This window comes from Piliocolobus tephrosceles, chromosome 7 (genome assembly GCF_002776525.5).
Source record: "Piliocolobus tephrosceles isolate RC106 chromosome 7, ASM277652v3, whole genome shotgun sequence".
Taxonomy (NCBI): Eukaryota; Metazoa; Chordata; class Mammalia; order Primates; family Cercopithecidae; genus Piliocolobus; species Piliocolobus tephrosceles.
In genome coordinates, this window is record NC_045440.1 from 52381929 (window position 1) to 52397754 (window position 15826).

Consider the following 15826-nt stretch of genomic DNA (forward strand, 5'->3'; position numbering starts at 1 on the left):
AAAAAAGGATGAGTTTGTGTCCTTTGTAGGGACATGGATGCAGCTGGAAACCATCATTCTCAGCAAACTATGGCAAGAACAGAAAACCAAACACCGCATGTTCTCACTCATAGGTGGGAACTGAACAATGAGATCACCTGGACTCGGGAACGGGAACATCACACACCAGGGCCTATCATGGGGGGGAAGGGGAGGGATTGCATTGGGAGTTGTCCCTGATGTAAATGATGAGTTGATGGGTACTGACGAGTTGATGGGTGCAGCACACCAACATGGCACAAGTATACATATGTAACAAACCTGCATGTTATGCACATGTACCCTAGAACTTAAAGTATAATAATAATAAAATAAAATAAAATAAATAAATAAAGGCCAAGCGCGGTGGCTCACACTTGTAATCCCAGCACTTTGGAAGGCCGAGGCAGGCAGATCACGAGGTCAGGAAATCTAGACCATCCTAGCTAACACCGTTAAATCCCGTCTCTACTAAAAATACAAAAAATTAGCCAGACGTGGTGGTGGGCACTCAAAAAATAAATAAATAAATAAAGTTAAATAAGTAAAATAAAACAATTCTAATATTTTAAAAGATCACATTTGATCAGAGAACTAAACAAAGTGAAGGAGACAGTCATACCAGTCTCTAATAGTCTGAGTAGAGATCAGGACAAATATATAAACCCTGCAGCAAAGGCACATTCGATATATATATATATAGGTTGTTTTTGTTATTGTTTTTGTTTTGCAACAGAGTCTCACTCTGTCACCCAGGGTGAAGTGCAGTGGCCTGATCTCGGCTCATTGCAAGCTCCGCCTCCCAGGTTCACACCATTCTCCTGCCTCAGCCTCCCAAGTAGCTGGGACTACAGGCACCCGCCACCATGCCCGGCTAATGTTTTGTATTTTTAGTAGAGATGGTGTTTCACCATGTTAGCCAGGATGGTCTCGATCTCCTGACCTCGTGATCTGCCCACCTTGGCCTCCCAAAGTGCTAGGATTACAGGCATGAGCCACCGCACTCCGTCAATATTTATATTTTTTAAAAATAGAAGCCTATAGTAGCAGCAGCAGCGTGAAGGGGGCTGAGTCTAGGAGCTCATGTCAGAGAAGTGCCCCAGGCTGATTGTAGAGGGCCACATAGGTTATGGCCGGGACACGGATCCTTAGGTGGAAGAGAAAACTTTTCAGTCAAGGTTCTCCAGAGAAACAGAGCCAATAGGAAATATATGGAGATATAAAAAAGAAGATTTACATAGGAATTGCCTCACATGGTTGTGGAAGCCGAGAAGTCCCATGATCTGCCCTCTGCAAGCTGAAGACCCAGGAAAGCCTGTGATACAGTCTGAAGGCCTGAGAGCTGGCCAGCTGATGGTACAGATTCCAGTTTTGAAGTCCTGAGAGCCAGGAGAGCCATGGGCAAAAGATGGATGTCCCAGCTCAGCATTCAGGCAGAGTGCAAATTCCTGCTCCCTCTGATTTTTTGTTCTATGCAGGCCCTCAGTGGATAGGATAGCACCCACCCACACTGGGGATGGCCATCTGCTGTCCTCAGGCCACCAATTCATGCTTAGCTCTTCCAGAAACGCCCTCACAGACACACTCAGAAATCATGTCTAATCACATAACTGGGCATCCTGCAATCTAATTAATTTAAAATTAACCATGATACCGTCAACGGATGGTGTTGAGCAGATGATTGAGATGATATAACATCTATTTAGAGGATCACACGGCTGCTTGAGGAGCGGGTAAAAAGAGGCAGGGAGATCATTTGATTAGCTTTGGCTTTAGGTGAAAGGCTGTGAAGCCAGATGACTGCTGATAGCACTGAGGTGGTGAACAGATCAGATTTAAAGTATATTTAAAGATAGAACGAAGTGGATTTGCTGATAGATGTAGGGTTTGAGGTAAAGAGAGGAGATTAGAATTACTTTAACATTACAGGCCACCTGATAGAATAAAAGTAACACAGCCTGAAATGGAGAAATTTACAGGATGGGCAAATTTGGTAAAATATATGAATCAAAAGTTTGATTTTATAAATACTGAGCTCGGGATGCTGACAGGCCTCAGATATTGTGCAGACAGTTATATGAAATCGAAGTTCAAAGTCATAGTGAAAACATAAATGTGGAGGGTTCAGTGTTTAAAACCATGGTGCTGGACATGCTCACCTCGAAGGGGAGCGTAAGGAAAGGGCTGCATGCTGAGCTGTGAGGCACTGCAGCATAAAGACTGAGGAGAGGAAAGACAGAGGGAAAGGAAAACAAGAGACATGCAATGAGTTAGGAAGAGACCGAGGAAAGGGCTGTGTTATGGGATGCACTGTGTTTCCCGAAATATGTATGTTGATGCCCTAACCCCTCATGTGACTAAATTTGCAGGTAGAGCCCCTCAAGAAGGAATTAATGTTAAGTGAAGTCTTAAGGACAGGGCCTTGATCAAGTAACACTTGTGTCCTTATAAGGAGAGGAAGAGACAGCAGGATATCTGTGTGCAGAGAAAAGGCCAGTGAGGATGCGCGGAGAGATGACATCTACACGCCAAGGAGAGAGGCCTCAGGAGAAACCAGACCTGCTGGCACCATGATCTTGGACTTCCATACTCCAGGACTGTGAGAAAACACATTTCTGTTTTTAAAGCCACCTGGTCTGTGGCATTTTGTTATGATAGTCGTAGCCAACTAATGCAAGTGATAACACAAAGTGCAATTAAGGAAAATATTTCAAAAAGGAGGAGTTGACCCCTGTTTCAGATATTACTGATTGGGCAAGCAAAACAAGCACTGAAGAATACCCATGGGATGGGGCACCCATGGCAGTCGACGGTTACCTGGGAGATGGCCTTTCAGTGGTGTGGTGGTGCTCCAGACTGAGCCCGGCAGGTTTAAGAGAGGAAGGGAGGAAAGCACACAGATAGAAGGAGAAATAACAACACTTCTAGGAGCCTTGCTCCTAAGGGGAGCAGGAAAATAGGGAGATAGCAAGAGAGAGGGAGAGAGATGTCAGATCAAAGGAAGTTATTTCTTCATGTTACAGAAATTATTAAATGTCAGTATGTTTGTGTGAAAAGTACAAAAGAAAATGACACACTGATGATTAGGATAGATAGGGGACAATCGCAAGAATTTGCCACTGCCTGGGAGAGAAGGGTAGTGATCTAGGGCACAGGTGGTTGTGGAAAGGGGCCAGGATGGGTTTTTATTCAATGCAGCAGGAGTGAAGAGAGAGCCGATGGCCTGGGAGTGCAAATGTCTATTACTACTGGTACTTCAGTACATAGATACGCTGTAAAAAGGATACAACGTGCTTCTAAGAGAAATGTATGCTCTTGGGTGTTTTCACCATTTTGGAGCTTTCTTTTGGAAACCAGGATGTGTCATCCCTTATACAGGGTCTATAAATTCAGAGTAACATAAATTGAGGCAAAGGAAAATCATAAGAAGTCTCTAAGGAGACTTCATGGCCCAATTAGTAAAACCCACACCTTAGAGCCAAGAAATATCTGGGATGTGCCTATCAGAGAGTTTTTATAAGCCAGGTTTTCCTGGCATCCACCCCAGAAATTTCTCTCTCGATTTCTGGCCAGTATCAAAATACTAACACATGACAAGAAGTTAGACCAAGGGGGAAATGAAGGTGAAGAGAACTTCTCAGAGAAGGTGAGTGATGGTAATTGTGCTACTACAGCTTCACCTGTGTGTTCTGGGAGTTCCCCAAAATGAGGCAGAAAAAAACTAAACCATTCCACTGAGCACTGTGCAAGCCATTTGGAAAATACAGCAGGTTCTATATTTGCATAATATAGAAAAATATGAGTCATCATTTTACAATGCAGAAGTTAAAATTTCCCGAAATCACATAGAGACGGTAGTATATGAGGGGCAGTATTACAGACTATCTAGGAGCATGAACTTTGTAGCCAGAGCCACTGTGTCAAGGAAAGATCTACCACTGCATTTTTCTGCAAGACTGACAAAGTTAGCAGACTTCTCTGTACATCAGTGTCCTACGCTATAAAATAAGGATCATGACAGTGCTTCATGGGGTTTATTAAATCAGCAAGTAAATGAAGAACATTTACAACAGTGTCTCCATAATACTGACTTTATTTTTAATATTTATTATTAGAATGTATAGTTAGACACAGAGAAGGGACTCAACAATATTAGCTTCTTTCTTTTTATTTTTTGCCTATTTTTAATATCAAGAAGAGCACTGTAAAATATTGAATATTTGATTCTTAGATGATATGACATCTTGGGCTTCATATGTTTCCTTTTATGGTGTTAGTTTCCAAAGTCACATAAAGTATAGATATTTTCATGCCTTATTCTTCTTTTTGCAACTCAAAATTAGGGTGTCTAAATATATGTTACTCTTACAGTACAACTACTATAATTACTCTTATTGCTACTATTACTACCACCACCAATCATAACTAATGATAATACACTTTTACCTTTCTGTGGTAGGCTGAATAATGGCCACCCAAAAATGTCAGGTTGTACTTCCTGGAATCTGTAAATTTTACCTGACAAGGAAAAGGAATCTTCAGGGATGTGATTAAATTAAGGATCTTGAAAACAGGGGATTATTCAGAGTAGGCCCTTAATCCAACCACAACTATCCATGTAAGCAAGAGACTACAGACACTGAATAGAAAGCAATTCTTAGCGAGAGATAGAGGCAGAGACTGGAGGGATGTGGCCTCAAGGCAAGAAACACCAAATAATACCAGCAGGCCCTGGATGCTAAAAGAGGCAAGGAGAAGTTTCTCTCCCAGAGCGTCTGGAGGGCAGACAATCCTGCTCACACCTTCATTTCAGGCTTCTGGCCTCTAGAATTGTGAGAGAATCCATTTCTTTTAGTTTAAGACACCAAGGCTTTGGTGATTTTTTTTACAGCAGCCCTGGAAAATTAATATAGCTTCTTTGCATCCTCACACTATATTTTACATGTATTATTTTGTTTAATCATTACATTAATTATATGAGCTATGATTATCCTCTTTTATAGATATGGAAACTAATATCATACAGCTAATGAAAGTCAGAACTCGAGCTCTCACCCAGGTAGAAGATTCTAAAAGCTATCATTATGTTTATACTTACACTGTTATAGTGATTTCATGTGTTTTTACTAAAATGTTTTACTATGCTTAAAAACTATGTCAAAAATCACTTTTAAACAACATAATAAAAAATTACAAAGGGGTAGAAATTCCAAATTTGATTTAGTGCTCATACATTTCCTACTTACATACTTTCCTTTTTCTTCTACTAACAGGACACATAAGTGAAGAACAATGAATAAGAGGATGAAATAATTAATATGGGTGCAAACATTTCATCATTAACTTTTAAGGGATTTTCAAAGAAAAACTAGTAAAATTTCCATGTCAAACAGCATGCTTTAAGAAAAGAGAAACCTCTTTGGCTAGTAACTGTGTCTTCAGCCCTTCAGACAAGACACGCTCAAGGGAAAAAACAGCAGTAGTTGCAGTACCAACATAGACCCCAGCCTTGGTTTCATTGTCATTTTCTCATGAATCTGAAAACAGCCTTTTGAGCTTTAAAGAGGAAAGTCGGCAAATAACACACCTGTTATGAGACTTGAAACTTTCCCATTAAACATACTGTGTTTTTTAACCTGTAATTATAACAATTTTCCTTTTGAATCTTGCCTATAGCTGCATCTTTTATTCTTTTGGAAATTGGGTAAACGTTTATTACTAGAAGACATAATCTCTTAGCTTTGTAGGTGAAGAAACTGTGATCCAAGGAGTAAAACAATTTACTCAAGGTCACATATTTAGTCATTGTAAAGCACCTACCACAACACCTCACATATAACATGTTTACAATAAAGAGAAAATCCTTTTATAATTTTTAATTTTATATTTCTAGTCGGGGGGGAGTCTGCAATATATTTACTATTGCAAATTGTGCATACATTAATGCTATTTCTTTCTTTTTAATTATGTATTTATGTTACTTTTTATTTTTGATTAAACATTTTATTGACTTTAGAAAAATTCTCATTATTGATCTGTTTCACAGATGAAACATTCTTTGGACAATGAAAATCCAGGCCAGGCATGGTGGTTCATGCCTGTAATCTCAGCACTTTGGGAGGCCGAGGCAGGTGGATCACCTGAGGTCAGGAGTTTGAGACCAGCCTGGCCAACATGGTAAAACCTCATCTCTACTAAAAATACAAATAATTGGCTAGGCGTGGTATTGCATGCCTGTAATCCCAGCTAGTTGGGAGGCTGAGGCAGGAGAATTGCTTAAACCTCCGAGGCAGAGGTTGTAATGAACTGAGATCCACTACTGTACTCCAGCCTCAACAACAGAGAGAGACTTTGTCTCAAAAATAAAAAAATCCAGTTATTCACCTTTGAATTGATTCCATAGGAGTACTATATCTTAAATGCTCCTTTATTGTATAGAGCAAAATAGTGACAAAGTCAAGAGATTAAAAATAAATAAATAAATAAATAAATAAATAAGTCTTCCAGTAGATTTTAAAGTCAACTATTTACTAATTGGAAGTTTACTCTGATCTGCCCTGATTCTTCTCATTCACTCTATAGTGACCCATACTGTTTCTGCCATGATCGATAATAAATTTTGAAAAATAGACAAGACCATTTAACTTGGTTTGATTCTCCTGATGTTGTGATTTTGTTTTGTAGGATAACAAGAGAAATTTATTAGGAAGAGATCAGCCAGAGTCCTTTTTACATTGCCTTACCAAGACCATCATCCAATAAGTTAGCACTGTATTCAGTGCTCAGGCCCTATTGCTTGTGGAAATTGCCCTAAGAGAACTACACCTAGGATCAGATTGGGTCAATAGGCAGAAGAATTGGTCTCAATGTTGGTGAAGTTCAGTGCAATTTATGCTGCAGTGCCAAATTTGTGGAGATAAATTAGTCTATCAGCCACTAGTGATAAGGTTGATTGTGGAACAGCAAAAGTGAGAATAATGCATTTATTTTTGAATTCGGTAAGAGCAAAGACAAAATGACCTGACTCTTATCAGTGGTTTTGTCACAAATCGATCACTAGCTCATCATATGCCACTATCTTCTCAATACAAGCTTTACACAAAAAACTACCACTAATATCATGTGCTGTCCCCTGAGACTGTATACAGACTGGAAAAGAAAACTTTTTATTTCCAAAAGACATGATAGTGTACTTACAAAAATCCAAAGGATATAAGCAAATGAGTAGAATTAGTGAGGTTTAATTTAGTAAGGTCACTAGAGACAATATCAATATACAAAAATCAATTGCATTTTATCTACTAGCATGAAATAAATAGAACATATAATTTAACACCATTTAACAATAATATTAATACATATATTAACTAACTATATGTGATACTTATTTAAACATTCTACATACTGCATCTATAGCTATATATCTTACCTAGGAATAAAGTGTAGCGTACGTATTTGGAAGAGATTCGGCCAAATTAGAATAAACAGACATAGATGAGTGTGGGGAGAGAGAGAAACGTTAATGTGGCAAAATATTAACTGGTGAATTTAGGTAAAAGATACACAGCAATTATCATGCCCTTCTTTTGAGATTTGGGTAGCTTTGAAATTTTCAAAATAAAACGTCAGAGGAAACGTTAGTAAACTTAAGGTTTAAGGAGTTAAATAGCTTGCTACACTTCACAAAACAATTGGAAGGACCAGAATACCCCCCCAGCTCCTCCCATTTGACATTCTTCTCAAGGTTCTTTTCATCTTGCTTTTCAATTAGGCCTTCCTTCCAGAATGCAGATGAGTGAGGTGTGTCAGTCCTAGAATCAGATCTTCGTATTTCTGTTGTTGCTATTTAAATAGTGGCATGCATTTATTTTATTTTTGTGGTATAGTCTAACCTTTTGTCCTTGGCATTTATTAGCAATTGCTGTTCCTCTAGGGCTCAATCATCTTTTTTATAAGCATAATTGTGTTGTCCACAATTGAATTTGAGCCTGTTTCCCAAATGCATTACTCTTATCAGTTTCATCCAGAAACTGGAAGGCGGAGGCACCCTGGCAAGTCACAGAGCTCTGCCAGGCACCACTTCACTGTGCTGCAGCAGGTGAAATTCAGGGTCTGATAACATATCCTTGATCTTACCCTCTAGCACTTACGCTCCAGCAATACATAAAATTTCCAGATTTTTTATTAAGTAAACCTCTTAGCAAGCTCTGTTTAATACAAAAAGGCCAACTCTTTTTGAGAAAACCCTCTCTTTTACGATATAGAAGCAATGTGGTTGGCATTTTTTTAAATTGTTAAGAAAACAGTGGAGTTTCTATGCAATTTACTATAAAGGCAACCCAAGGAAATAGACTCACCAGATGCTTGATTTCGCTTTGTGATGCTATGTTGGTATAAGAGCCATATGGTCAACATTTTTAATATTCTTCATGAAAATTTTAACTTTATTTTTTTAAAAAATGTGTCCTTATTTCTTTTGCTTTTACAATAAATTAGTAAAGACCTTTGGGTCTTCACTTAACTAGTCTAACAGAAATTCCTCTGAAGTCTCAGGAGTGGTGTCTCATTGCTTAACTCATTTTCTAGACAGAAATCTCTCTCTCTTTCTCTCTCTGACTCTCTCTCACACACACACACAAACACACACACACACACCAACCACATGCACACACAACTTACTGTTTAAATGATCTGTATTCCAAGGAAGTACTCTTCTGAATGCTATCATGAGAAACCATATATAGCACAGCAGTTAACAGTTCAAACTGTGTGGAACCCTGACTCTGATCCTTTCTATCTGCCTCAATTTGGGTAAATTATGTTACAGCCAGGAACCTCAATTTCCTCATCTGTAAAATGAACATAGTAACACCTACCACAAAGCATGAGAGAAAGGAATACAGATAATGTATATAAAGCAACTGGTATAAAATGAGACTTACAATTAACAGCATAATTACTATTCTATTATGGTTTTCTAATAAAAAAGATTTAGAAACAAATTAATATTATCCATGGTTTCTGCCAAGTGAAGAGGTGGATTGTTCATCAATAATTAATGTTCATCAATAATTGTGTACTGTAACTCCAAAATGTGGCCAAACCCCAATAGATTTTATCAGTTTGTCACACTCCTCGAATTTTTTGAATGGCAACTATCTCTAATGAAAATATTTGAAAACATTTTATCATATTCACCATTTAATCAATGAATAAAATATTTGGTTATCTATCATATACATGTTTCAGTAGACATGGGTGAAAGGCTTCATTGATGGTGCTATTCAACTATTGGACACCCCAGAAATACTCATTAGAAGATACTCAATAGACTGGGCATGGTGTCTCATGCCTGTAATTTCAACACTTTGGGAGGCCAAGGCAGGTGGATCACGAGGTCAGCAGATTGAGACCATCCTGGCCAACATGGCAAAACCCCGTCTCTATTAAAAATACAAAAATTAGCCGGGTGTGGTGGCAGGCACCTGTAATCCCAGCAACTCAGAAGGCTGAGGCAGGAGAATTGCTTGAACCTGGGAGGCGGAGGTTGCAGTGAGCCAAGATCGAGCCACTGCACTCCAGCCTGGGCAACTGAGCAAGGCTCTGTCTCAAAGAAAAAAACAATAATAATCAAATGCAGATCTTTGGGCCCATCCTGAGAAGTCCTAAATTAGGATCCCTGGGAAAGAGGGCCGGGAATTTGCATGTCCACAGGCACTCCAGGAAATGTTTTTGTAATTGCACTTTGATAGTCATTGCTTTATTTTAAAACAAAGAATAAACCCTGCAGTCCTTACTTTCTTATGTTCTTACATCATCCCAAACAGAGATATTGTGATAAAAATATGTGTGTTCCAGCATCAGTTACTGGAAAGAAACCAGATGGGAGAAACACAAGTGTAAAGTTATGATCTCAGCTCTAAAGTTAGAAGGGCTAGCTTGAACTGAATATGGTGAGTTCCTCCAAGTTGATAAAATTGCTAACTCTATCATGAGAATATTATGACAAAAAGACAAACACCCCCACATGAGTCTAGCCTCACTGAACATTCTTAACTCTCAGCGTGTTCACTTGGTGGATTAATCTAAATGCAGCATAGGAAGATTTTACACATTGAACCTCCGGTCGTCACCTCTCATAGGTCTCTTCTCCTTATAGCACTTACTATACATAGAGGTTTTTTTATTACAGACATATTACAGTTGGGTGTTGGCTACCTGACTGCCCCACAATGTCAGACCATCAGTTCTATCATAGCAGGGGCATGTACATTTGGATCCAAATACAAAACCAGCCAACTGGTAGCCCACAATAGATAAAAGATACTGTTGAGTGAACAAAATAAATGCTTTTTAACTTGGAAACGTTTATCGGTGCTTAACCCTAAAGTTGTCATTTTTTCTCTATGTGATTTTTTTCATTTAAAAACTATCATAAAACAGCATCTCTACATGATTCTAAAGTTTTTCTTTATTTTAGAGTATCACAAATAAGAAGGCCTAGTAGCATACTGAGTAGAGCATGCGCTTTACAGTTAGGAAGTTGTGAATTTTAATTTCATTTCTGTTGCTTTCTTGCCATGGGACTCATAGACAAGTTATTTAACCCCTCCTTCTCTCTATTTCTTCTTCTCATAAAGCTTTTCTAAACCAAGAGAAAATAAATAAATTGGATAAATAAGAATCTCTTCCACGTTCAAAAGTTTATAAAAACATAGGCAGTATAAAGAAGCAGCAGAATTTTCCCAGTTATAAGACATCTACAAGGTGTCATTCTTCTACTAGCTGTTCTTGACACTCAGAATGACTTTCATGGTAAATTGCAATCCAACCAGCAAATAATTTTAAGAACCTTACAGATTAGCAATAAGTACTCACAGAGTGTTCAAATTCTTGAGTTTCTTGAAGGCATTCTCTGGAATTTCTCTTATTCTGTTAAACCTCAAGTCTCTGGGAACATAAAAAGGTGAAGAACGATTACAATATGTTGACTGTGTTCTGCCATTATTTCCAGAAGCTTGAAAGTTAAATCTCCTTTTATGATCAAACATACAATACTAAAGGACTAAATATAATTAAGACAGAACTAGTGCACATCATACACTAATCATTAGGGAGGTGCACTGTTTACAGAAAATTTTGCATCTCTGGGGCCATATGCTTGTCACAGGAAGCCAGACAAAGGTGGCTACTTATAGAGCTCTGCAAAGTGTTAAAGACAGTTACACCATTTATTTTAGGTTTTATTTGTATGCCAGTAAAACAAATTCTATACATGGCAGCATGTCAATTGAGTATATTTAGTTTGGAAAATAATTGATGTATTAGATGTCACATATCTACTAAACTCAACACCACTGTTTGAATTTACCTAAAATTATTAATTACTTAATTTTTCTTCACAGTACAGGAATACAATGGCCTTCTATGAAGTATTAAATCAACAGAAGAATTAGTTTGAGAGAGACGTTACTCCACAACCAACATTCTCTTTCATGAATTCACATCTTTTTTATTCAGCATGTGAATAATTGAGTGTCAGCTACGTGCCACCTATCATGTTAAGTAATAAGGATGCAAAGATAAGCAAGAGAGGATCCCTGCTACTGAGCCAGATAGTTCAGTGGGGGGATGACAAGCAAGTTATTACAGGACTAGGATGTATAGTGTTTGTGATGCAACAGAGGATCAAACAAATGCCATGCACACTTGGAAGGCTTAGGGACTGCTCTGCCTAGAGCCCCTCTATCAGTTGGAGAATGAGTCTCCCCACTCCATGTCATTATGGTAAAGACGTCAAGCAGGGGCCTCTTCCTGCCCAGAACAGGGTGGTTAACTGGGGGCAGCATCTCCACGGACACACTGTTTCTTCCATGGGGAACATATGACCCAAGCAAGGCCAGCTGGAGGTGTTTTTAAGCATTGATGTGGCTGCTGAATAAAACAGTCATGTTCTGTCTCTGGGGTTCAGAGCTCTAAGGAAAATGAGCATCTAGGGCCACTAACTCATATTGTCCACACCAGAAAGTGCCAGCCTGGGAATAAAGCCCAGGAAACACACAGGGTCAAAATATCAAATGAAAGAAACAAAATCCTGGACCCAGGATTACCTGAGACCAAATTTACTCCTTGACTTTCCAGATCCCTGACACCAGGAACTGTCATTTTGATAAACTAATTTGAGCTGAATTTCTATCTCTAATGCAAGGAGTATAGAACAAAGATGAAGTAATTTGCTTGGGAATGTTAGGACCAAAGAGAAGTATATCAGGGAAATTTTATAGGATGCTAGAGTGGCAGTAATAGAATAAAATGAAAACAAAAAACTGTCTTTACTTCCCTTCCATTAATTTCTCAAAACAAAACTCTTTACCACCATAAAAAGTTGTTCTATCTTAGAATACTTGACTTACAAAACTTTATAAAAGTACTTTAAAATCTATCATCTATCACTTTATCTTTCTCTAGACTTTGCCAAAATGAGCAAAATTTTATAGGAGCTATTATTTTCAATTAAAGTTATTAAATAACTCAGTGACTATACCTGCTTGCTAAATGGAATGCACTGCGTATATATCATGCATTGCTGTTTGGTATGTCTATACTCTATTGGTAAAAGAAACTGTAATTTATATGAGATTCTCCCTATAAACATATAAGACAGTAAGTTATATAGACCCAAATACCCTGGAAACCCCTGGTTTCTCTTAAAACAGAAGCTAAAAATTAATAGTTATAGAAAGGACTTTCGTCTTATATTAAACAATAGTCCTAATAATTCTCCCAAAATGGGATTCCAACAATACAAGAAGGAAGCAAATATAAAAAGATAAACCATTTTCCTTATTTTAGGCTTTGACATTTCTGAAAAATTCAGAAAAGTACAAATGAGAAAATAATAATCCTTACTATCTACATCCAGAATTAACTACTGTTAATATTTATACCTTGATATAGTTGCTTCTACACATAATTTCACGTATTTTTACTACGTAAATTATATATAAAAATACATTGTAGATAAAATGAACATCTTTTAAACACCATCTTAATTTTAGCTTTGCCTCCCACACCAGATGTAACCACTCATGTATTTGACACTCCTCTTCAGACATACATTTCTATGTATGTGGATAAATACAAGATGAAATGTAAACACATACAGATACTTCTCGACTTATGATGGGGTTATGTCCTTATAAATCCACTGTAAGTTGAAAACATTGCAAGTCAAAAATGCATTTAATACAACTGAACTACCAACATCATAGCGTAGCCTAGCCTACCTTAAACATGCTCAGAACACTTGCATTAGCCTGCAGTTGGGCAAAATTATCTAACACATACCCTATTTTATAATAAATGTTGACTATCTCGGGCAGTTTATTCACTATTGTACATTACATCAAAATTGCAACCATTTAACAACATGGTAAAGTCAAAAATCATAAGTTGCACCATTGTAAGTCAAAAACTTACAATGAAAATAAACCTAATATATGGGCAAATTTAAAATATTTTGTGCTTCTAAATTTTTTTTAAAAAAGTGCTATCAAATGTTATATGGTTGTTAAAACTTCCTTTTTCCCTTCCACTACATATTTTCTATGTTGTTCCTTGTCTACACATAAAGGACTAGGTATATTTGTCTGACTTCTCCACAGTACTCCACAGTGCAGACAGACCACACAGTTCCTTTATAGATTCCTTTACTGACAGACATTTTGGTTGTTTCCAAATTTTTGCAACATTATTTACTAACAATATTGCAATAAATATGCATGTCTCCTTGTAAACTTGAAGAAAATGTTTGTCTATGCTAAATATTTGGAATTGGGATTGCTAGGTTATAGGGTAGGTGCATCTTCAGTTGTACGAAACGATGCCATTGCAAATTTTGTTTTCAGTTACATACATTATAACGGTAATATAACTGAAAATAATATGAAAAGATGCTTGAACTCATCACCAAATTACATATTTAAACTTATCACTGGATTGATTTGAAAGCCAAGGTGCTATATGTATCTGTTATCAGAATTCCCTTCTTGTTTTTCTCCACAAGTAAGCAGACATAAGCTTTTCTCCCACAGAGACAGTCTTTCTTGTAAGCTGGTGCCATAGCAAGGTCTCCAGGGTACCCAGGCTCACCCAGTGGACTGTAAGACTCTGCCCACTGACTTTGGCCATGCCCTGTTCTCACCACTGAGGCATGCTCAGGGACTGTCTTCCTGAGAAGCAGAGTGTGGGCTGGGCTGGGTGCAGTAGCTCATGCCTATAATCCCAGCACTTTGGGAGGCTGAGGCAGGATGACCCCTTGAGCCCAGGAGTTCGAGACCAGCCTGGGCAACATGGCAAGACCCCATCTCTACAAAAAATACAAAGATTAGCCAGGCACGGTGGTGCACACCTGTGGTTGCTGCTACTCAAGAGGTTGAGGTGGGAAGATCACTTGAGCCCAGGAGGTCAAAGCTATAATGAGCCGTAATCACACCACTGCACTCCAGCCTGGGCCACAGAGTAAGACCCTGTCTCAAAAAAAAAAAAAAAAAAAAAAAATGGTTGGACTCCCAAAGATTTTCTCCAGATTGACTTAAATTCCAAAAAGTCATATTCAAATATACCGAAATGAATATGTTAGCACTCGATCCTCTTTGGATAGTATATTCTGGCAGATACATTTTTATAGGTAAGTACATTATAAACTGAAATTGTAGGAAGAGATACTCCTTCCTAATTTGAATCCCAGGTCTTTAGGATTGCATACAGGGCCTTGTACAATGTATTACCTATCGTAAGGTAAATATATTTCTGAAAATTAGATTATTTAAATTCAAATGGCTACCAAATTTGGATAATGATGCTTTCTGTGTAAGTATGTATGTTTACCTAGAAATACAATTCATTTCCCATAATGCCTCTATTTTACTCAAGATCGGTCATTAGCAATTTCATTTATACAAAATTTGTCATTCATATAAAACTTCCCTTAGCATAAAATGTAGCACTGTATTTTTACTCCTTACATAGAGAGAAAATTGAGTTGTTATATCTCCTTCATCCCATTGTAATATACATAATATTGATGAAATAATATTTATGATAATAACAACCCCTGTGTAACACAATTTTAATCCCATTCATTGTTCATTGGAACTCAGTTCAGAAGCAATCCTAGTCATTGTACCAAGGATAAAAGTTGGGCACATGAAATTTGCTGGGAGTGGTTAGACAAGCATGTCTGTCTGTCTCCTCTACTCTCCCCAGCACAAGCTGATGAAGCTGGGGAAGAAATGTTTAATGTTCTTCTGCACAAGCAATTTGGAATCAATGTTTTTAACTAATAAGACATGAATTTCTAGCTCAAACTCAATTCAGAAATTCCTGCTGCCAAAAAGAGACGAAAATGACTCCACATGGCATATTGAAGATGAAGAAAAGGAATGGGCAGAGAGCAGCATGAACTAGCTCCAAGCAAACTACCATAGCTCCAAGTCATGCCATTTGGACCCCAAGTTAACAGTGCACACCAGACTCACCTCACAGCCCCTTATGCCTCCTCTCAGTGGGTTACATGGAGTTACACCACGTGGATGTGCAGAAATGTGCAGAGAAAGACCTCATAGAGTGATAGAGAAGCCCCAGGCCTTGTCTACATCTGGAAGTTTCCAGTGGGTTTTAGGGTAAATTTTACATTAACAATAAACAAACAGAAATTTAATAGAAAGAATACTGTATAGTTATCTATACTATACAGTAATGTACAATAGTGAATAAATAAATAAATTCTGCAATTTGTGAATTAGAC

At 37.8% G+C, this 15826-nt stretch overlaps 1 protein-coding gene across 1 annotated transcript in view; it reads right to left on the reverse strand.

The window, feature by feature from the left end:
• The window catches only part of PXDNL (peroxidasin like), a 523848-nt gene that overhangs the window by 330901 nt on the left and 177121 nt on the right, over positions 1-15826 (reverse strand). The window contains exon 2 of the mRNA XM_023184241.2: positions 10897-10968. Within this exon, the coding sequence (XP_023040009.2) occupies positions 10897-10968 (72 nt within the window). The remainder of the gene's footprint in view (positions 1-10896; positions 10969-15826) is intronic.